General features: G+C 45.9%; 2 protein-coding genes and 1 pseudogene across 4 annotated transcripts; all 3 read left to right on the forward strand.

Moving 5' to 3' along the window:
- Nucleotides 1-12,614: 12,614 nt before the first annotated feature.
- LOC124095249 (oligosaccharyltransferase complex subunit OSTC-like) lies at nt 12,615-13,090 on the forward strand (annotated as a pseudogene).
- A 1,201-nt stretch (nt 13,091-14,291) lies between these two features.
- Nucleotides 14,292-17,885, forward strand: Mrpl55 (mitochondrial ribosomal protein L55). 3 transcript variants are annotated; one of them, XM_046448401.2, is made up of 5 exons: nt 14,292-14,442; nt 14,672-14,828; nt 16,140-16,211; nt 16,552-16,753; nt 17,651-17,885. In XM_046448401.2, exons 3-5 carry the CDS (start codon nt 16,186-16,188, stop codon nt 17,804-17,806), a joined length of 384 nt encoding a protein of 127 aa, XP_046304357.1. In that variant the 5' UTR covers nt 14,292-14,442; nt 14,672-14,828; nt 16,140-16,185; the 3' UTR covers nt 17,807-17,885. The 3 variants fall into 3 exon arrangements, with proteins under 3 accessions (XP_046304357.1, XP_046304358.1, XP_058436611.1); XM_046448402.2 differs by having other exon boundaries at nt 16,143-16,211; XM_058580628.1 differs by lacking the exon at nt 14,672-14,828 and having other exon boundaries at nt 16,143-16,211.
- Nucleotides 17,886-18,569: 684 nt separating this feature from the next.
- On the forward strand, nt 18,570-22,642 carry CUNH1orf35 (chromosome unknown C1orf35 homolog). Its single transcript, XM_046448399.2, has 7 exons — nt 18,570-20,443; nt 20,559-20,604; nt 20,687-20,769; nt 20,840-20,912; nt 21,047-21,129; nt 21,738-21,872; nt 22,040-22,642. The coding sequence occupies exons 1-7, from the start codon at nt 20,199-20,201 to the stop codon at nt 22,164-22,166; spliced, it is 792 nt and encodes a 263-aa protein (XP_046304355.1). The 5' UTR covers nt 18,570-20,198; the 3' UTR covers nt 22,167-22,642.
- Nucleotides 22,643-22,941: the final 299 nt, after the last annotated feature.

Consider the following 22,941-nt stretch of genomic DNA (forward strand, 5'->3'; position numbering starts at 1 on the left):
GATGAAGATAGGAATTCTGGTGATGATGGCTAAAAAAAAATTATGTAACATTCCAACAGGCACAAAGAAAACAATTTTCTGAACAATTTACATTATCCTGAACAGAATTATTAAATATAATGAAAAGGAGAGGTGAAAGTAAACAAACAGATCTGTTAACCTCCTTTTTTGTTCACATATTAAAACAATCCTCAACAGCTGTTTACCCAATTTAAATTAAACCATTTAAATCATGTGAATAAAAAAAAAATTCGGATCCATTTTTTCATGAGCGCTCCTCATATATGATATATGGACATATGCACATACAGACATACAACACAAAACACAAGTGTGCACACATAACATACAACACATAAGACAATAGTAAAGGCCTTGTAGCTTTACCTGGGTGAAATCTCCATTGCAATGTTTAAAAACTCCACAGTCAAAAAATAAAACTGATCAGAAAAACATTAACCTAGGTCTGTATGAGCTTAAAAAATAAAATAGAACTTCATGATATTGAATAGATATTGAGAAAAGCATCCTGGTTACCACCTGGGTTTGACTCTTATTTGGATATCCCATCCTTTTTCCTGTAACTTGCATATGGGTCTGAAGGTATTCCCACAAGCAAGCCTCAAGGTTTTTTACATTTGAAATAGGCCTTAATGGTGTTCATTATTCATTAGCCTCCAAGTGTGGGAGAATCACTGTCGCAGATGTAAGAATAGCCAAGCTGGAGCTCTGGATATCAGCTGTTATGGATTTGAGTCAAATCATCTTCTTTTTGGTCTGTAGAAATAGCTTTGGTTAGTCTCTCTGGAATCCAAATTGGCTGCTGTTCTCCCAACACTAGGAACTCCAGGGTGCCCACGTAGTCCCGCTCGGTCTTCTGCAGCTCGCTGAGAACGCACACGCACAGCCGAAGCTGTTTCTCCATGTCCTTGGCGCTCTCAGCTCTCCCCGCTCATGGTCCAATATTAACTTTAATATTGTAGCCATTTTAACTATAGCCCTTCCCTTTGCCCTCCCCAATTTTAAAATTAGCCCATCCTGTGTATTGTAACCCTGGGCTGCTCCTATCAGAGTAAGGGGCAGTGCTATATTAGGGATAAAAATAGGTAGAATCCTGCCCAGGTGTGCTTGTTTGCCAAACTTTGATAGTGCACCATTCTGCAGAAGCAAAGTTTGCCTTGCCATGCTACTTCCGAGTACCTGTTTGATTCCTTGCAGAACCCAACTTATTTCTAACAATTTTGGCACCCCAACATGGGATCGATGCATTACCTAAAGGGTCTTGGGGACTCCCTCCCATTGCCTTGGAATGGGGAGAGTACTTGTGATCCCTGAGGCTGACAACAGACCCAAAATCAGAAGTGGATGAGCAAGTCCTTTGAGTATAGATCAAGGAGAGGGATAGCTGGGTCAAATGGTGGTTCCATTCCCAATTTTCCAAGGAATCTCCATACTGCCGTCTGTATTGGCTGCACCAATTTGCAGTCCCACCAGCAGTGTATGAGTGTGCCTTTTTCCCCACATCCTCGCCAACCAGTTATTGTTGCATATATTCATAACAGGTGCCATTCTGACTGAAGTGAGATGATATCTTAGAGTGGTTTTGATTTGCATTTCTCTAATTGCTAGCAATGATGAACATTTTTTCATATATTTGTTGATTGATTGTATATCATCTTCTGAGAAGTGTCTGTTCAGGTCCTTGGCCCATTTATTGATTGGGTTATTTGGGGTTTTGATATTTAGCTTTTTGAGTTCTTTATATACCCTAGAGATTAGTGCTCTATCTGATGTGTGAGGAGTAAAAATTTGCTCCCAAGATGTAGGCTCTCTGTTCACCTCACCGATTGTTTCTTTTCCTGAGAAGAAACTTTAGTTTGAATCCATCCCATTTATTGATTCTTGGTTTTAATTCTTGTGCTATAGGTGTCTTATTAAGGAAGCTGGGGCCTAATCCCACCTGATGGAGATTAGGGCCTACCTTTTCTTCTATTAGATGCAGAGTCTCTGGTTTAATTCCTAAGTCCTTCATGCACTTGAGTTAAGTTTTGTGCATGATGAGAGAGAGAAATTTAATTTCATTTAGTTGCATTTGGATTTCCAGTTTTCCCAGCACCATTTGTTGAAGAGGCTATCTTTTCTCCCATGCATGTTTTTGGCACCTCTGTCTAATATAAGACAATTATAATTTTCTGGGTTAGTCTCTGTGTCCTCATTCTGTACCATTGGGACACAGCCACATCAATGTTCATAACAGCACAGTTCACAAATAGCTAAACTGTGGAACCAACCTGGATGTCCTTCAGTAAATGAATGGATTAAAAAAATGTGGCATATATACACAAGGGAATATTACTCAGCAATCAAAGAGAATAAAATCATGGCATTTGCAGGTAAATGGATGGCATTGGAGAAGATAATGCTAAATGAAGTTAGCCAATCCCCAGAAAACAAATGCTGAATGTTTTATCTGATATAAGGAGGCTAATTCATAGTGGGGTAGGGAGGGAGCATGGGAGGAATAGAGGAACTCTAGATAGGGCAGAGGGGTGGCAGGGAAGGGAGGGGGCGGGGGTTAGCAAGGATGGTGGAATGTAATGGACATTATTATCCAAAGTACACATATAAAGACACGAATTGGTATGAACATACCTTATATACAATCAAAGATATGAAAAATTGTGCTCTATGTGTAGAAAAAACTGTACTTAAATATATATATATAAATATATAGATCAAGGAAAAAAAAAAGAAGTGGATGGGGAATGCAGGGAAAGAGCCCAAGCAGTTACCACAGCAACCTGCTAACTCCACACATGGCCATGGCAGGATAATCTGTTCTTAAGTTCCAGAGAGAAGTACTTCTTGGTGGTTGGGACATCTCAGAGGTTGTGTGAGTGTGACTGAGATGTGAGTGCAAGAAACCACAGGGTGGTGGTGGTGTGATTGAGCCTCTAAGTAAAAAACTCTAGAAAAAGAGGGTTCCAGAAGGGGAAAAGACAACAAAATTCCCCCAGGTAGCCCTCCAGGCCTTATGTTAAAATATTAGAAAGATAGTCCTGGGATGAAAGGGAAAAAGAAACCAAAGATGATAAAATACCATTGTTTTATTTGGACTCATTGAGCATGCAGGGAGTTTGTGGTGTGCAGAAATCTCCAGAAATAAATTCTAGGGGGCTGGGATTGTGGCTCAGCGGTAGACCACTTGCCTAGCATGTGCAAGGCCCTGGGTTCCATCCTCAGCACCACATAAAAATAAAATAAAGATATTGTGTCCATCTACAAATAAAAAGTAAAATATTAAAAAAGAGAAAAGAAATTCTAGCCCAGGGACAGGAAAGAAAAATGGAAATCACAGGCCCTTCCCAAATCTGTGATAGATTCTATTTTAATTTCTAGAGGGTTAATCAGTTCACATGATGTAAATAAAACTTAACAAAAAGGATCAATCTAAATGAAAGATGCCTTTGAAATTACTAACCCTTACATTTTTCTAGGGGCCTAGCCAATCAGCATGTTGGTTTCTATAGAATGTTTAAAGTGCAATGTCTATTGCTTCTAAGGATTTTTCTTTGGCAGAAAAAACTGACAGTGTTAACTTTTTTGTTGTTGTTCTTTTTAGATATATATGACAGTAGAGTGACATGCTGTGAATACATGTAGTATAACTTATTCTGATTAGGATCCTGTTCTTGTGGTTGTGCGTGATGTGGAGTTACCATGGTTGTATATTCATATACAAGAATAGGAAAGTTATGTCCAATTAATTTTGTCTTTCCTTCTTTCCCCTTTGTCTAATCCAATAGACTTCTATTTTTCCCTCACCACTCTCCCTTGTTGTGAGTTAGCATCCACATATCAGAGAGAACATGTGGCCTTTGGATTTGGGGATTGACTTATTTCACTTAGCATGATACTCTCCAGTTCCATCCATTTATGGCCAAGAATGCCATAATCTCATTCTTCTTTATGGCTAAGTAATATTCCATTGTGTATATATACCATGTTTTCTTTATCCATTCATCTGTTAAAGGGCACATGGATTGGCTCCATAGCTTGACTATTGTGAATTGAGCTTCTATAAACACTGATGTGGCTGTATCACTGTAGTATGCTGATTTTAAGTCCTTTGGGTATAAACTGAGGAGTGGGATAACTGGGTTAAATGGTGGTTCCATTCCTAGTTTTCTGAGGAATCTCCATACTGCTTTCCAGAATGGTTGTATCAATTTGCAGTCCCACCAGCAATGTATGAGTGAACCTTTCCCCCCACATCTTCACCTACATTTATTGTTATTATATTCTTGATAATTGTCATTCTGACTGGAGTGAGATGGAATCTCAGTGTAGTTTTAATTTGCATTTCTCTAATTTCTAGAGATGTTGAACAATTTTTCATATATATTTTGACCATTCGTATTTCTTCTGTGACATGCTTGTTCAGCCCATTTATTTTGGGGGCTATATGTCATTTTTTTTGGTGTTGAGTTTTTGTTGTTGTTGTTGGTTTTTGGTACCAGGGATTGAACTCAGGGGCAGTTGATCACTGAGCCACATCCCTGGCCTTTTTGTATTTTATTTAGAGACAGGGTCTCACTGAGTTGCTTAGCGCCTCACCATTGCTGAGGCTGGCTTTGAACTCACAATCCTCCTGTCTCCTGAGCCGCTGGAATTACAGGCGTGGGCCACTGTGCCTGGCCGGTGTTAAGTTTCTTTGAGTTTTTTTTTATTATTAGTTGTTAATGGAACTTTATTTGTATGTGTATGTGGTGCTGAGAATTGAACCCAGTGCCTCATTCATGCATGCGCACTACTACTGAACCACAGCTCCAGCCCTCTTTGAGTTCTTTATATATCATGGAGATTAAATCTCTGAGGTGCAGGTAGTAAAGATTTTCTCCCATTCTGTGTAGGCTCTCTGTTCACATTTGTGATTGTTTCCTTTTCTGTGAAACTTTTTAGTTGGATACCATCCCATTTATTGATTCCTGATTTTACTTCTTGGGCTTTAGGATCTTATTGAGGAAGTTGGTTCCTAAGCCGACGTGATAGAGAGTTGGGCCTACACTTTCATTCTAGTAGGCACAAGGTCTGCAGTCTTATGCTTAGGTCCTTGATCCACTTTGAGTTTTGTGCAGTGAGGGGTTCAATTCCATTCTACCATATATGGATTTCCAGTTTTCCCAGCACCATTTGTTGAAGAGACTATCTTTTCTCCACTGTAGGTTTATGGCACCTTTGTAACTAGACTTGTTTAATTCTTGGTTTTCACAGGTAACCCAAGTTAGAAATGGGTAGTTTAACACAGATGGAATTAATCTTCATAAATGGGTTTGTTAGAAGAGACATCTGATTAATTTGAGAAGTTAAAATACTAAAAAAATCAATTAAGTTCAAGTACTCTTGGCTTCTTGAATTCCATGAGGTAACATATTCGGGTCTATTAAATGTGGGTTTTTTTTGTTTGTTTGTTTTGCTTTTGGTTTTGGTACCAGGGATTGAACCCAGGGGCATTTAACCACTTAGCCACACCCCCAGCCCTTTTTTGTATTTTCTTTAGAGACAGGGTCTCTCTAAGTTGCTGAGGCTGGCTTTGAAATCACAATCCTCCTGTCTCAGCCTCCCAAGCCTCTAAGATTACAGGCATGTACTACTGTTCCCAGCTTTTTAAATGTGTTTTTATAAATTAATAAATGGGAAAAAAGTTTAAAATTACTTGTTTCTAGGTCTTAACCTAAAAGCAAGATAATTGAGATTTAAAATTCTAACAGGTATAATTCTATATGCAAAGAGTACAAAAAGTTTCAGCTGTGTTTCAATTAAATTACTGTAAAAAGCTTATTAAAAGCTGGGTGTGGGTGGCACATGCCTGTAATCCAGTGACTTGGGAGGCTGAGGCAGGAAGATTTCGAGTTCAAAGCCAGCCTCAGCAATGGTGAGGCACTAAGCAAATCAGGGAGACCCTGTCTCTAAATAACATACAAAAAAGGGCTGGAGATGTGGCCCAGAGGTTGAGTGCCCCTGAGTTCAATCCCCAGTACCAAAAAAAAAATTATTGAAAAGGAGTAATTTGTCTCAATTCTGAAATTTCATGATTGTTTCAGAATTTAAGAAATTTAAGAAAGAGTAAACAACTGGGAAGAAAGAAATAAAAGAAAGTTGTAGGTATGGAAATATATTTTAGTATGGAAAATTAGGAAAAAGAAATGTTCAGGACTTGATCAATGAAGTATGAATGTATGGAAATATCACTGAATGCCTTGATTTGTAGAATTATATGTATTAATTTTAATAAAAAAGTGAAAAAAAGTTTCTGGATGAGAAAGTATTTTGTGTAGTAAAATAAACAAGTTGTAGAATGTCTAAGTTGCAAAAGTTTGTGGAACATAAATCTCAAAAAGTTCATGTGTGTGATTGAGTTGACTATATTAAGTAAAACTTAGTTATAAAGGACATCTATAATTGAGACTCCCCCAACCATTACTGGCTTCTCTGTATATTAGGTGTATTCATGTTCTTCAAGTATGCAAGCCTTTTAAAATGTAAACCTTAGAAGAGCATTTTACCAAGTTGTTTAGATGTTCTCTAAACTAAAATTGTCTATATCAATAGTGTCCTTCAGATTTATATAAAAATAACCAATTTTGTTGGCATTTATGTCGTTTAATGTTTTGTAGCTGGATAAAGGTAACCTATTATCAATAAGTTATATACATAAATTTGTGTTACTCTTTATGCTGGGATAGGAATTTAAGTCATTTTTGGAAGGTAATAAGGAGAATCTGATTTGTTTAAGAGGTCCCTTAGCCTTTCTGTGTGATTCATGTTTCAGATGTAATGTTGTATTATGTCAACTGATATTCAGATAGATTGAGAAAAATCATGTGAGAGCTTTGTAAATGATATTTAAGAAAAGGCAAAGATGAGCTTCAGAAATAAAACACTTTGCTGGGTGCAGTGGCTCATGCCTGTAATCCCAACAGCTTGGGAGGCTGAGGCAGGACAGTGAGTGCAAAGGCAGCCTCAGCAAAAGCGAGGCGCTAAGTAACTCAGTGAGACTCTGACCCATCCTGGTAGATGGGATAACTGATGGAGGAAAGCTAAAGGAGCCAAGAGGCTTCTCACAATTGGGCAGGATATGGCTCATTAGTTGAGTGTCCCTGTGTTCAATCCCCAGTACAAAAAAAAAAAAAAAGAAAGAAAGAAAGAAAGCATTTTGGCTAAGATTTGTCAAGCCCTGCCTCATTTGAGATAAGGCTCCACCTCTCACCCTAGTGCATATGAGAAAGGCTCCAAAGTAGGCCAGAATTAAACACATTTATGTTATGTTCAAGAGGTTGATTTGTTGTTGTTGAGATCTCTAAATAGGGGCTACAATACATAACTAAATAAAGGTTTAGGGTTATAAAAATTATGTTTCTTGGTTCATAGCTATTATATAAACTATGTTTTTGCTCCTTTTAATTTCATTTTGTATTTTCCTTGTAAAACTTTAAAACTGTTGCCTATGTTTTGCAGAAGCATAATTGTATTAGAACAAACTGAGTTAATCTGAGACAATGAGCCTTCACCTATATCACAAACAGGATATACTACAGACTCCCAACACTAATACTGAAAGCTAAAACCTAGTCCTCCTGCTTTAAGACTGAAGAAACCAGCCCACTCGATGGTAAAAACTGAAACTTAAGAGACCTGGTAGAGGAAAGCTAAAGGAGCCAAGAGGCTTCTCACAAGTTATCAAGAGTAATCCCTGACAAGTCAGCTGGCACTAACAGTAGATAGGAAAGAGGTCGCTTCTGACCAACTTGGTCTTAGACACCTGGGAGAATGTGACCAAAACACAGCCTGACATTTTTTTTTTTTTTTAGTATTTTTAAAGAGAGAGAGAGAGAGAGAGAGAATTTTAGTGTTTATTTTTTAGTTGACACAACATCTTTGTATGAGGTGCTGAGGATCGAACCCGGGTCGCACTCATGCCAGGTGGGCGCGCTACCGCTTGAGCCACATCCCTAGCCCACAGTCTGACATTTAAAGGATAAAGACAATGGCTCTTTTACTTGAGATGAAAATTTGTGTCAGTCGTCCTGAAAGTGAATATAACTGGGAGGTTGCAAAGGGAGGGTTTTTATACAGAGTGCCTGATAAATATCACAAAAAGCTCTGTCAAAGTCATAAGTTTGTTCTGAGTGAATTTGAGACTTACAAATCTTCCTAACCTCTTGCATAGGTGGACTTGATCTGTGTCTGTTTTGCTTTTGTCTTTTGCTGGTATGCTTATTATGACCTGCTGCTCATACTCCTAGAGTTCACAAGTCATCACTTTCAGCCTCACGACTTGATTTTATTTATTTTTATTTTATTATTATTATTTTAAATTTATTTATTTTGCATTACAATTCTTAATACATCATTATACAATAATTTATCATCTCTCTGATTATATATAAGGTATGTTGATACCAAATTCACATTTTCATACATGTATTTGTATAATGATGGAGAGTCTCCTTTCACCCCCCATGTTATTCCCCTTCTCCCTCCCTTTCCCTCCCACCCCTATTCCCTATCTAGAGGTAATCTTCCTCCCTTGCTCTCTCTCCCAACCTCATTTTGAGTCACCCCCCCTTATATCAGAGAAGACATTCAGCATTTGTTTTTTGGGGATTGGCTAACTTCACTTAGCATAATCTTCTCTAATGCCATCCGTTTTCTTGCAAATGCCATGACCTTATTCTTTTTTATTGCTGAGTAATATACGACTTGATTTTAATCAAGACCTGGAAAGAAGACAGGCTTCAACTGAGCTGGAAAGGACCTTACCACCTAAGGGCTCCTGATAACTGGGACAGCTATCTGAACTGATAAAAAGGGGAGAACTCATCACCATGGGCGTTTCCACCTTAAGTAGTTCATAGGTCTAGGGCTGGGGTTGTGGCTCAGTGGTAGAGTACTCACCTTGCACATGTGAAGCACTGGGTTCAATCCTCAGCCCCACATAAGAATAAATAAAGGTATTGTGATATTGTGTCTATATATATATATATATATATATATATATATATAATTTTTTTCATATGTCTAGGATGGATGGCAACACCAAAGGGTAGAAGAATAAAAATGAAAACGAGACCAAAAGGAATAAAAAGAAAAAAGGGGAAGTTGTGAGAAGCAGAAAGTCTGGTGGTCCATTTTCAGAATATAGTGTTTAGCCTTAATTGGGATATAAGATCCAATTGTAGCCATTTTAACTCTAGCCCTTCCTTTTGCCCTCCCTAGTTTTAAAATTAGACAATTGTATGGACTGTGACCTGAGCTCCTCCTGTCAGAGCCAGGGGCTGTGCTGTGTTAGGGATAAAAACAGTGACTGCCCATCCAGGTGTGCTTGCTTGCTGGACTTGTTCAGTAGCACATCCTAATGTAGAAGTAAAGTTTGCCTTGCCCAGCCACTTCTGAGCACGTGTCTGATTTCTTGAGGCCTCCCAGTATTTGAAACAGTGATCCTCCCACCTCAGCCTCCTTGGTATCAGAGACGAGGAATATGTACCACCTCCCCCAGCTAGGAATTTCAGGTTTTTTAACAAATTAACATGTCCATACCAACTCAAAGAAGATTTAACACCATTTATTATTTAACAGTGCAGTATAAATAATGTAATATTTCACATATGCCTAATTGGTTTCGTATCTCTTATGGATATTTCAGGAGCTCTCTGGAATATCCCAAAGTTAGTTCCCAGTCAAAAAAGATAACTTATAATTTGATTTTGAGGATTTGTTAACAATGTCCAAAAGCATAAAAACACTTGATCAAAACAGGGTCACAAGTCATTGTGAAATAACAGTAATCCATTTAACTAGCGGGATGATCAAAAAACTTCAACAGGTTACATGATTGTCAACAAACACTCAGCTCTTCTTTGGACTGAAGGTGTAGCTTAGTGGTAGAACACGTGCCTTGAATACTCATCTTCAGAACAGCAAAACATAATAACCCCCACCCCAAGTTTAGCTGTTTTAAAGTTGAGAAGACTTACTATAGTAATGGAAGATAACAAAAGATCACACATAGCACAAAAAATTACCTTGATAAAACACAAAAGCAGTGTTTCCTCAGCCATTACTTAACAGGAAAACAAAAACCTGTCACTTTCTTGGCCCAATACTCCAAGTAAACTTTGTCATTTTTAACAGAAAAGACAAAATTCCAGTTTTGCATCAGTGTACTATTAACACTAAAGCTAATTTTCATAAAACCTAATAAATCCACCTTATCCAAGCTTTGATCACACAACATAAAATTTTAACCTTGTATAGCTCTCTTTTTTTTAAGATAAAAACATGTGTTTCATAACTTACCTTATCAAACATTTTATTTTCCTTGAACATAGTTGTTTCTTTCCAGTGGCTTAATTACATATAATTTTTAACTCTTGTTAACCTTAATTTCTAGTGAATACTCACAAAAGCTGGTCTTAGATCAATATTCACTATTTCATAATCTACTCGAAACAAATTTTCATGTTTAACAGACCTAAATATATTTAACTTCCCTTTACCATATGAAAATAAGACACCACAGTGTGTCAACTTATTCTTAATAATTTATGTTTTGGTACTTTACTTAGAAATGATCCAGATATTTAATTTCACTTTAAGGTTTCAAGTAACGAAAAGTACTTTTTTTTGGGTGGTACTGGGGATAGAACATAGGAGTCCTCTACCACTGAGCCACATTCCTGGCCCTTTTTATTTTGAGACAGAGTCTCATTAAGTTGCCCCAGCTGGCCTTGAATTTGTGATCCTCCTGTCTTGGACTCCCAGTTAGGTGGGATTACAGACACGCAGCAAGGCATCCAGCACTAGAGATCAATTTCACAGAGGCTCCATGTTCTGTGTGTGTGAGTGGTGCTGGGGCCTGGACCCAGACTTTGGGCATGCCAGGGAGGTGCTCTGCCATTGCACTGCATCCTAGCCCTGTAACTTGGTCTTGAGGCTCCTGGACGGCTGGTCAGGTTGAACTGTAGGAGAGCCCTGACTGCGAGGGTAACCAGGCTGTAGCATGCCCTGTGAGCCCCAGAGGAGGTTTCACACTGGCAATGACAGCAGACGAGACTCACCGCAGGACTGTATGAGCAAGTACACACAGGAGCCTGAGAGGACACTAGCCTGCACAAAACAACTGGCTGGGTGCCAGAAAGATGAAATTTGGAATCCATTTAAGTTACATTGGTGGCCTTCTCTTACGATGGAATTCCCATTTCTGGGAATTGTGGTGTGTCCCCAAGGTTCATGTGGCCCCCAGGGTGAAAGTGCTAAGGTGGAGGAGCCTCTAAGAGGGGAGGCCTAGTGGGAGGAAGTCAGGTCTTTAATGGGGTTAATGCCCTACCCCCACCTTAGCACATTGTTGCTCTTTTGGGAAGTACTATGAGGGTGGGTGGTTGTGAACCTAAGTCCCTACTCTGCACACTCCTGCCATTGTGACATGTCCACCACAGACTCCTCTCCAGGGCCAAGCAGATGCTGATGTGCCATGGCCTTGAGACTGTGAGCTAAAAAATTTCTTTATAGAAAGTTAACCCAGCCTTGAGTGTTTTGTTATACACCTGCAATTCCAGCTACTCCAGAGGCAGAGGCAGGAGGACCACCAGTTCAAGGCCAGCCTGCACAACATAGTGAGATCCTACCTCAAATAAATAAATAAATAAACAAAGGATGGGTATGTGGCAGTGTTAAGAGCACTTGCTTAGCATTTGCAAGGCCCTGGGTTCACACACACACACACACACACACTATCTGAAGGTCTTCCCTGACCTTATGAAACACTGCGAACAAACCCAGGCCAGCAGTAAAACAGGTGTCCAGTACAGGACCTGACACTATAGTCCCCATAGTGCTTGCTAGCAGATCTCTGCCCCATCACTGGGAGCAGCCCTGTGTGGGCAGCTAGCAGTTGCCTTTATAGGCAACGGTGGGAGTGACCCTTGCCTGGGATCTATACAGCGTTCAGCTTATGAGGGCACAGAAGGGTCTGGAGGGCATCTCCCTCCTCACAGCTCTTTCAGTGTTCAGAACCTCCAATTCCCACTCAATGTACTTCAGATATGTGGAGACAGATCTTCGAAGGCCCTCTGCCTGCTCCATGGTATGGACAGAGCCTCCCAGAGATGCTAAGACAGGTCATATATAATCCCACCAATAAAGAGCTTCTGCCGGACTCTCCAGGTGGGCTCTCTGAGAGGGGTAGTGTTGGTTTCTGGGCTGTACCTTCATGGCCACCCTGGGGAGCCAGGGCAAGAGGTTAGTACTACAGAGACACTGGGTGCTATTTGTGGGGCTCCCAAATATTTCCAGTGGTTACCAGTCTGTTTTGGTACCAGGGATTGAACTCAGGGGTGCTTAACCGAGTCATGCCCCAGCCCTTTTTGAGACAATCTCTCACTAAGTTGCTGAGGCTGGCTTTGAACTTAAAATCCTACTGCCTCAGCCTCCCCAATCACTGGGATTACAGGCATGCACCATCATGCCCAGCAATCAGTCTGTTCTTGAGCATAAAAGTGTGTGCAGAAAAAACAGACCACCGAGGCCTGGGAACTGCCTGGGTAGCCACCAACATGGAGACTTTGTACAAAGTCCCTTCTTAGTGCTCAAATGTCCCACCTGAAGCCAAGAAGCCACCTGGGTGCATATACAACCAGCCAAGGCAGTTTATGCTCTGGTGGTGTCTTTTCATCATCACTGGAGGAATAATTTGTGATGTTACTGTTGAACCTCCAAGTGTTGGCTCTATGATTGAGAAATGTGGGCATCAGAAAAGAGTAGGCTTCTTGGTCTACACAGTAAATGGGCAATACATTATGGTAGGACTTGCATCCCACTTCCTGTTTACAATGGGAAGTTTAGGTTTCATAATCCTGGACTGATGCAATGCACCAACTATTCCAAAACTCAAGATATTTCTTCTGTTCATTGAATTCGCTTGTGTCCTACTACATTTTTCATGGCTGGAGTATTCATGAGAATTAAACTGCTGGGGTATCTGATGGGTTCTTTTGAAAGAAATCAGTGGATTCTGGATTTGCTCCTGTAAAGAAGTTTTAAAGGCTGTACCAGTCCTCTGCTATGAAACGTGGCAAAGAATAACAAGAAACAGTGCAAAAATTATCAAATGAAAAAATAGGAAGCATATTAAATCTTGGGCTAAAATTTCTTGGTATTAGTGACAAATTTATCAATATTTTTTTTCCCTGACCTATTCTGATGTACCAAAGATGTCTTGATTCAGGTGCCAGTCACAAGCCCAAGCTCCTCACCTCGGCTGACTCACTGGCTGTAAATCAGGGTCCCTGAGCCTCATCAGGCTGGATTAACTTGCTTATGTGGCTCAGGGAGACATGTTTATCACCTTTATATGGAGGCTATTTTAAAGACTACAGATAAACCTCCTGATGAAAAAAAGATACATGGGATTTTGTGTCCCATTGCCACAGGACTTCTGTCCCCCATACACTCCTGCTGCACCAGAAGCTGATGCTGGGACCATGCTCTTGGGTCTCATAACTAGAGACAAGATGTGATACCGCCAGAAACAAGAACTCATCCCCGACCAGACAGAACAGACCAGGGCAGAGTTCATCACACACCGAACCGTGTACCTAGGCTTGAGCCTCTGAATTTCTAGAAGCTCTGCTGCCTGACTACAAACAGATAAAAGCGCATCCTGACACGCCCATGACACGTGGGGGGGGAGTGAGAGACACACATGGGATGGAGTCTCCAGCGTCCAGCCAAGAGTTACGTTCCGTGGAGTGGACGAGTGGGCGGGCGTCATTTCCACCTTCTAGTGAGTCCTGGAACCCGTCCCTTCGGGTTTCTGTGGAGGCGTCGCTGCGTGGCTCTACACCGTGGACGACCATCCAAGCCCATCCACCAACACGGGCTCCGGCCTGCAGACCAGCCTCCTGTCCCCGAAGGGCCCTGCACACCACCCGGGCCTCCAGTCTACGGCCAGGCGGGCGGCGGCCCTTCCCAGAGGCCGCCTTTCTCTCCTGGCCAGCGTCCGTTCCCTCGCCCGGGCCCGCGGGCGGAGTCCCGAACCGCAGGACAGCCCAGCAGGTGCTCACTGGCCGGGTATTCAGGGCACCGCAGGCTACGCCCCCCAACTGCACGTTCTGTCAAGCTGACGTCACGACGCCGCGTCCACCAGCCCGGGTCACGTCGCGGCGGCGCACCGGCCCCGCCCACTCGGCCCTCGCCCCGCCTGTGGAACGCGTCACCACCGCGCCGGCCCCGCCCCCGCTCGTCAGTGCGGCCCGACGCACGGTCCGCGGCCGACCGCGGCGACGGCTCCAGGGTTTCGCTGTGCTCAGTCCCTTTCCCGCCTGCGCAGCGGAGTCCGGACGCTAGCCTTTCGGGCGGTCGCCGAGACAGTTGCGACCACAGGTTGTAGACGGCGCGGCGTGCAAGCCGGGGCGGACCGAGGAGCGGGCGGCGCTGCTCTGTCTTGAGCGCGTTGCTTTGTGTCGGGTGGGAGGGAGACCCGGAGTGGGTAGGGGGCTCGCCCGCTGACTCCCGGGCTGGGGGAAGGGAGGTCGTGGGCGTAGCAGGTGAGGAGCGCGGTTTTCATTTTGGAGGCAGCAGGAGCCCTTCCCCTCTTCCCTTCTTTGAGTAGAAAGGAAGCGCGGAAAGAAATCTGGCGCCCAGAGTGCAGTCTCGAGACTCCGAGTATTGGAAATTCTTGGCCTCTACCTCGGACGCCCGTGCAGACTTCTCTGTGAATTGGGGCAGAGGAAAAGCGGCCTTGGGTTTCCTTTCTCTTCTTTAAGCAGGTATGCTAATCCTCACCTCGCTTTTTGTGAAAATTAGCAGGTGTCTTATCAAGGCCTGAGCCAAGCTCCAAGGTTAGAGCTCTGGCTCTAACCCACCGGAATGGGTGAGCCTGGGCCCTGGCACAGAGTCTGATTCAAGAGCTTCCAGAGTAAAGCTCTGGTAGCTGCTTTTAGGAAAATTAATCACAGGTCATTCTTTTTTTTTTTTTTTTTTTAACTATTCTATTTGTTCTAATTAGTTATACATGACAGTACAACGCATTTTGACATGTTGTCCACAAATGGAGCACAACTTCTAATTCCTCTGGCTGTACATGGTGCAGAGTCACTCCAGTAGCATAATCATACATGTATATAGAGTAATAACGTCTGTCTCATTCTCCCATCTTTCCCATCCCCACAACCCCACCTCTCCCTTCACTCATCTCTCCTCACAGGACATTCCAATTCAAGAAGACCAATAAGTTAGTGGGATAGATAGGCAAGTGACTTGGTGATCACTCTTCCCTCTATCCAAGGAATTAACCAACCATAGATTTAAAATATTAAAAACAACATTTGAGTCTGCAGTAAACGTTTACCAGTTGGTGTGTTTAGGATCACCGACTTCAAGGAGGAAAGTGGGCCTCCTGAGAAGTCAGTTCCCCAAATTTCATTGAAATCCATTCATCAGACTTTTTTCAGAAAACTCACTTGAAATGCAGGTGCCTACCTGCAACTAACTGCAGTTTACCAATGGCACAGATGATTCAAAGTGAAATTGTGCCTACCAGCTCTGAGAAGTGGTTCTGCTTCATGCTTCAACAGGGAGAACCCCAGTGTGCTCAATTAGAATAAAGTTAGATCCTACAAGTTGAAACTGCACAAACTGCTTCAGTTCTGCACTTGCAAGCTGTTCTCAGCAACTGCATTGAAGGCACAGTTCAGGCCCAAAATATAAAGTTGCTAGCAAGAGCGTCCTTTAAGATCAACAGTTTTGAGGAGGTTTCCCTCCCTTAGTATACACTAAATAAAATAGTATATTGCTTATGAGGCATTTTCATTCTATTAGGCTTTATAATGGTCTAAAGTATTTGGGAGCATATGTACAAGTCATATACAAGTACTACCATATGTATGAGGGACCTAAGACCTATGGATATTGGTATCTGCTGAGTGCTCCTAGAATAAATTCTCCACATATACCAAGGAACAACCTGGTATGCATGTCAGACACCTACATGGGTCTGTGACTCATTTCTGGTCAGGATTTTATGAAGAGCAATGAAATAGAAAAGCATTTTTGTAGAACTCTCTCCTTTCCTTGGCTAGCAGGTTACACACCAGGGCCAGTGACTGACCAAGTCCCTGAAGAAGAATGGCGGCTGTGGGCAACCTGCTTGGGTAAGCATGCATTTTCAGGCCCCTCAGGACTTCTGCCATGCCACCTCTCACCAAGACAGGACAATGTTAAGCTGCTTGTCCTCGTCAGCTCATCAGTGCTGGGAGACATGTTCCCTCAATTATCCACTGTTGCCTTTTCCTGGTTGTGGGGCCAGAGCTGTTTCCACTATGGCCTGTAGCTCCTCAAGGACCCCTAGGTGTGGATCACCAAGTGTTGCTGGCATCTCTGGCAGCTGGGGAATTCTCTGTCATGACAACATGATGTCTGGCTTGCCTGACCATGTTGGTACTCTCTGCCCCAGCATTATCCACTGACCAGCTCTTTCATGTTTGTCTGTAGCCTGCTCCAACAGAGTGCTGTGAAGGCAGCTGCCCCTAGGCTCTGCTGCCTGCACACCTCTTCCTGGCTGGCTGACAGCAGCAGGGCTGTGCTCACTCGCCTACATCGCCAGGCCTATGCACGCCTCTACCCAGTGCTGCTGGTCAAGCAGGACGGCTCCACCATCCACATCCGCTACAGAGAGCCACGGCGCATGCTGACAGTAAGCATCTATCACCAGGTGTTGCTGGGGGCCCTGATGGAGGCTGAACCATGGTGGTGGGACCTCTGGCCACTGAATGATGACAGGTGTAGCATGGTCATTGTAATGCAGTACCAGAGGAGGGGGACAGGTTGCTGGAGGAGAGGAGGATGGTTTAGACCAGAATTCTCTCCATTTACCAGATAGGGTAAGTACCTCACTGTCTTTTAAAAACACCAAATCTGGGGAAATGGAGCAGAAAAAAAAGTCTCCTAATAAAATGAAAGGTTAGTTGGATGCGGTGGTACAGGCTTGTAATCTCAGCATCTCAGGTGGCTGAGGCAGGATCACAAGTTTGAGGTCAGCCTGGGCAACTTTAGCAAGAGTGTCTCAAAAAGGGCAGGGGGTGTAGCTTGGTGGTATAGCGCGCGTACACACACACACACACACACAGAAAAACAAGATTTTAAGGGAGAAAAAAACAATGTATAAAAATTGGACTGAGGCCAGGTAATGCACACCCTGTATTTCCAGTGGCTTGGGAGGCTGACATAGGAGGACAGTGAGTTCAGAGTCAGTCTCAGCAAAAGTGAGGTGCTAAGCAACTCAGGGAGACCCTGTTTCTAAATAAAATACAAAATAGGACCGGGGATGTGGTTCAGTGGTTGAGTGTCCCTGAGTTCAATCCTTGGTACAAAAAAAAAAAAAAAAAAAAATTGGCCTGAGGATATAGCTCATTGGAAGTACAATGGTCTAGCATGCACAAGGACCTAGGTTTGATACTCAGCACTGAAAAAAATAATTAAGTTAGCTTAGTGCAAAAGACACAGGCAACTGTAAGTCTCAGTGGCATCATCTCAGTAGTTCTATTTCTCAGAACAAGGTATGGGGGCACACCTTGGCCTCTCTCCCACTCAGATGCCGTTAGACCTGGATACCCTGTCTCCTGAGGAGCGCCGGACCAGGTTCCGGAAACGAGAGGCTCAGCTCAGACACAAGGAGGAAGAACCAGAGTTTGCTGATGACTTTGACACAGAGCGTTACAGACAGTTTTGGATCAAGACTAAGAAGTGACAGTGGCTTGAAACTGCCCGAGGACAGTCTGAGGATGGAAGGACATCTTTTTGTAAATTGCATGTACCTGAAATCACCACCTCTTGTCAGTGTCTTCCTTTAGGTGTGTGCCCAGCATAATAGCTCATCACCTCTCACAGACTCAAGCTGGATGTGGTGGCTCAGGCCTGTAATCCAAGCAACTCAGGAGGCTAAGGCAGGAGGATGGCAAGTTTGATAGGCTGGGCAATTTAGCAAGACCTTGTCTCAAAGTTGGGAGTGTAGCTCAGTGGCAGAGTGCCTTTGAGTTCAGTCCCCAGTACACACAACAGGGACATACACATAAAAGCTCAGAGCTGGATGGGGCTGTGGGGCTCAGAGCAGATTGGAGGTTTGGGGATGGGTTTAGGTGAAATCTGTGACTTTTAGATAGAGCTACAAAGCCACAGAGCATGTGGGCAGCCAGGGAAGGAAGCATCCAGAAACCATCAGCTCTACCCTTCTAGTCTCAGGAGCACTCAGGGCTGTTGCTCCAGCTGGGTGTTCTGGGAGGCAGAAACTTCTAGGTTGCAGCCTACAGCTGCCTCCCTTCACAGGTGCTCCCTAACACTAGGAGCAGGCACATCCCCAACCTAGCAGCCTCTGTCCCCTGATAGGGGAACCATGCAATGTCCAAAACCAGAATGTCTGCATTTTTGGGTTTGGTTACATACAGCCAAGGCCTGTGAACACATACCTTGTGTTCTGTACTCCTGATATAGGTAAAATCTAACTCCCTCCAGATGCTAACGTGCATCAAGCAAAGGAGGACACAAAAAAGGCTTGTGCCCGTCCTGGGTCATCCCAGGTCCTGGTTCTGCTCATCCTGTCCGTCTTGGGTGCTCTCAGATCCTGATCCTGCTCAAGTCTGTACCTGGCTGTTTCAGGTTTCGGTTCTCATTGTGACTGGTGGCCACTCCTCAAGGTTGCTTAGGCTAATGGCTTTGGACTATAGTTGCCCAGCCACATACCCCCTGTCCCCTCTTGGCCACACTCAGCACACATACTGTGGTCAAACACTATAACTGAGTTTCCACATACACCTGACCTGGCCCCAGAAGTGGGGCCCTCAGGAGTTGCCTACCTTCTTGAGAGTTCTTTCCTGGGAGCCTGCCAGATGACTTCTCTACACATTACTATGGCCCACACTGCTGCCCAGTGCCCACTGCTTCCTGCTTGCCTCCCCTAGACTGCCCATGCCACAAGCTTCTGCTCCCATGGGATCCATGTATTCTTCAGAACCAGGACACAAGCTCAAGGTTTATCCCAGTGCCTCACTTATTGCCCCTGTAGGTGCTCAGTGCATACGTAGAGTAAATCCATTGGGGCAGGGGGGTGGGGGTGAAGCTGTCTATTTGCGTTCCTATCTGAAAGTACCAGGGACTGGGTAAGAAAAACCACAGGACCCTGGGTGTCTGTTTTTCCCTCACTGAACCTGTAGCTGGAGTGGCCCCCCAAACCGTGGCAGAGTAATTCCCACAAAGGAGTGGCCTCAAATTTCCCAAGATAGGGTTGGTTGGGATTTGTAAGAAAGAAGCGCTAACTGCCAGGGTGATGGGTCCACAGCATTTATTAGGAAACTGGTTATAGAGGGCTGCAGTTTATCTTCACAAGGGGCAGCAAGAGGTGGGGATAGGACTGGGGCTGTAGCTCAGTGGCAGAGTGCTCGCCTAGCACGTGAGAGACTGGGTTCCGTCAGCACCGCATAAAAAAGTAAAGGCATGCTGTCCTTCAACTACAAAAAAGCGAGGCAGGATGTCTGCAACAGGGCTGTGGTGTGCAGTTACACAGGCACGCAGTGTTAGGGGAACTGCTTCAACCAGAGCCGCTTCCTTCGGGGTTTGGGCAACACCCTCAACACTGACGGAACTTTGCGCCTGGGGTCCGTTCGGTTAGGGGCGCCCCCACGCGCCGTGGGCGGGCTTGGGCGCAGTCACCGCCGCCACCGGAGCTCGTGGGACACTCTGGGTCCTAGTGTAGTGTACACAGTGGCTTTCTTGATGACGGCTGTCGCACAGGCACTGAGTTCGGGTCCGTCCAGCCTCTACACAGGGCGCTCCGGGCCCGGCGGCCGTGAAGGCAGTGCGCAGGCGCGCGAGGCGAGAGGGCAAGAAAACTCGCAAGCGAGCGGAGCGGGATTGAGGCTGTGCGGAACTCATGCTCAGTGAACGACGCAGTGGGCAGGCGCGCGTGGCCGAGTGGGCGTGGCGGCGATTCCGCAAACTGGGACGAGATTCGTGGTAGGGCGGAGTGGAGACGGCCCGGGTGATGCATTGCGCAGGCGCATGCGGCGGCAGGGGCGTGACGTCACGGCGCGCGTCGGGATCGGCAGAGTAGTCCGGTCTGGTGTTCTGCTGCCCCTGCGCCAGGCACGATGTTCGGCTCCAGCCGTGGGGGCGTACGCGGCGGACAGGACCAGTTCAACTGGGAGGACGTGAAGACCGACAAGCAGAGGGAGAACTACTTGGGCAACTCGCTGATGGCGCCCGTGGGCCGCTGGCAGAAGGGCCGCGACCTCACCTGGTACGCCAAGGATCGTGCACCGCGCGAAGGACCAAGCCGTGAGGAGGAGCTGGCGGCCGTGCGAGAGGCGGAGCGCGAGGCGCTGCTCGCCGCCCTGTGAGTGAGCGGGACTGGAGGGCGGGGCTTAGCTGACCGGGGCGGAGCCGCGAGGAGCTGGGGCCTGGCTTGGCGGGGCGGGTCGCACCCCTGATTCCACCCCTGGCCCTCGTAGTGGCTACAAGAACGTGAGGAAACAGCCCACAGGCCTGAGCAAGGAGGTAAGCCGGGCGCAGGGCCCCGGGGGCCGGCGGGGGTCCGTCAGAATCGGCCGAGTGCCTACCGTCCTCTCCGCACCTGCAGGACTTCGTGGAGATCTGCAAGCGGGAGGGAGGCGACCCCGAGGAGAAGGGTGTGGACCGGCTGCTGGGGCTGGGCAGCGCCAGGTGAGGTGGGTTGGGCGGGGAGGGGGCGGGGCGGGAGTCCATGGCCTTCCTCACCGCGCTGTCCCCACAGTGGTTCCGCCGGCCGCGTGGCACTGTCCCGGGAGGACAAGGAGGCTGCCAAGCTGGGGCTGTCAGTGTTCACGGTAACCCTACCCCCACCACACACACCGCTTAGTGCTCTGGGAGCCAGGGGGTGCCGCTGGGGAGAGCGTGGGGGTAGGCGGGCCAGGCCCCAACATCCCTGCCTGCCCTCCCCACGGCACTGCTTCCCCCGCAGCATCACCGCGTGGACAGCAGCAGCCCGGGCACCTGTCCAGCTTCCAAGAGGAGGCCACGCGCGGAGGAGGAGGCTGAGCCGAGGTAAGGCAAGGGGCCTGAGTCCCAGCAACTGGAGCTGCCTGTCTCTCATGTGTCCCCTGGGGAGTGTTTGTGGGGCTGCAGTGCTCGCAGTTGGAGACAGAGCCCACTTCACAGCTGGTGGGGGCTTTTTCTGCATAGGCCAGGCGCCAGCAGCCCTTGAAGCTACCCTGGGTTGGTCCCAGGCTGACCTCAGGCCTGCCTGCCAGGAGGCCAGAGGAGCTTGGCAGAGATTGGGGAGCCAAGTGGGTTGATGCGGAGGGCACAACTGTCACTTCAGAAAAGTGGATATCCCACTTAGTTTAGTGGGAGGTGCAGTGGCAGGACCTGAGATACCCCTAGCAGGCACTGTCCTGCAGTGCTTTCTTTCCTAACAGGATGTTCCAGTCTATTGGCAGAATGTTACTGTCCAGTTCTTGAAATGTGGCCCAGTGAATGAGGAGCCTCTTAGGCTCCTTTACTACTGTCACAGAGCCACAAACCATGAATAGGTGCTGGTTACCACAGTGCAGGAGCATGTGGATTGCTGGTGGGACTGCCCTGGCCCCTCAGCTGGCTGTCTCCTGTACCCAAATGCTAGGCCTCTGACTCTTTTTATATTTACTTTTAAGCACCGAGAGCCACAAGAAAAGCAAGAAGGAGAAGAAGAAAAAGAAAAAGAAAAAACATAAGAAACAGAAGATGAAGAAAGACAAGGAGTCCAAGAAAGAGGCTGATGCCTCTTCCTCATCCCCTTCTCCTGTTCGGTAAGCCCAGAGTCAGCTTGCTCTGCCTTGGGGATCCAGTGCTGGCTGGGGCCTGATGGAGTAGTTAGGAATTCCTGAGCAAGGCCCTGGGGCTCCTGGAATCTAACAGCTGGGTGCCCACCCAGGGTCCTTCCCCTGAATATGTCTGGCTATCTTTGTTTCCTCAGATCTGGGCGCCAGAGGCATGATTCTGACTCCTCTTCCCCTTGCTGCAAGAGGAGGAAGCGGGGACATAGCAGGGACAGTGGAAGGAACCCATCCTACAGACGCCAGGACCGAGGCTCTGATGCTTGAGACTGCAGCTGGGTCAGTGGAGGCCAGAGCCTTGGACCCTGCCCACCACTGTACCTTGTGGGGCATGAGAGGACGACTGGACCCTATGTGTTCTGGGTGCCAGCTCGCTCCTCCCACCCTGTTGGCCTGCTGGACCACCCAGGGAAAGGCCTCCTGTCTGGGTTGAGGCAAAGGCTGTGTACTGTGCCTGCTGGGCCATGTGAGCTGGCTGGCCAACTCAAGAGGAACCTGCTTTGTGGAGACCCTCCAGATTCCTGTGAAGGGAGTCCGTAGAACTCAGCGGGTTCTGGGACAACCATCCCTGGTCTTGTCTGCTGCCAGACAAGATCTGCACCTGTCTAAGAGCCTTTTGCAGACTAGACTCCTGTGTAGCCATCCAGGACCATCAGAGGTTTAGCTAAAACCAAGTGTGGTTATCTCTATTCCTTTTTGTATGGACTCACTCTTTGTACTTTAATAAATACCTTAAAACATAAGTGTGTCATCAAGAATGAAAGGATAGCGTGGAGTTTCCCGAAACCCCACTAAAGGGAGACAGTGGCAATGGCCTTGCATTCACAGTATGGTCTTGGCCTAGCAGTAGTGTGGAGCTGCCTGACAGCTGGGTAGCTGATGACAAGGTCAGGTGGTGGGGATACCTAGAGCCTCTAGGTACCTCTTCAACCTGCCCAGGGGCTTAGCCTGCCTTGTCAGTGGGCTAGACTGCTACACTGACCTGGGGCAGAGCCCAGGCTGGATTTTTATATGATGCTTAGTTCTGCTGATTCTAAAAGAA

The sequence above is a fragment of the Marmota monax genome, unplaced genomic scaffold, assembly GCF_021218885.2.
Source record: "Marmota monax isolate L192 unplaced genomic scaffold, Marmota_monax_Labrador192_F-V1.1 WCK01_AAM20220418_F8-fsc00327, whole genome shotgun sequence".
In the NCBI taxonomy this organism is placed as follows: Eukaryota; Metazoa; Chordata; class Mammalia; order Rodentia; family Sciuridae; genus Marmota; species Marmota monax.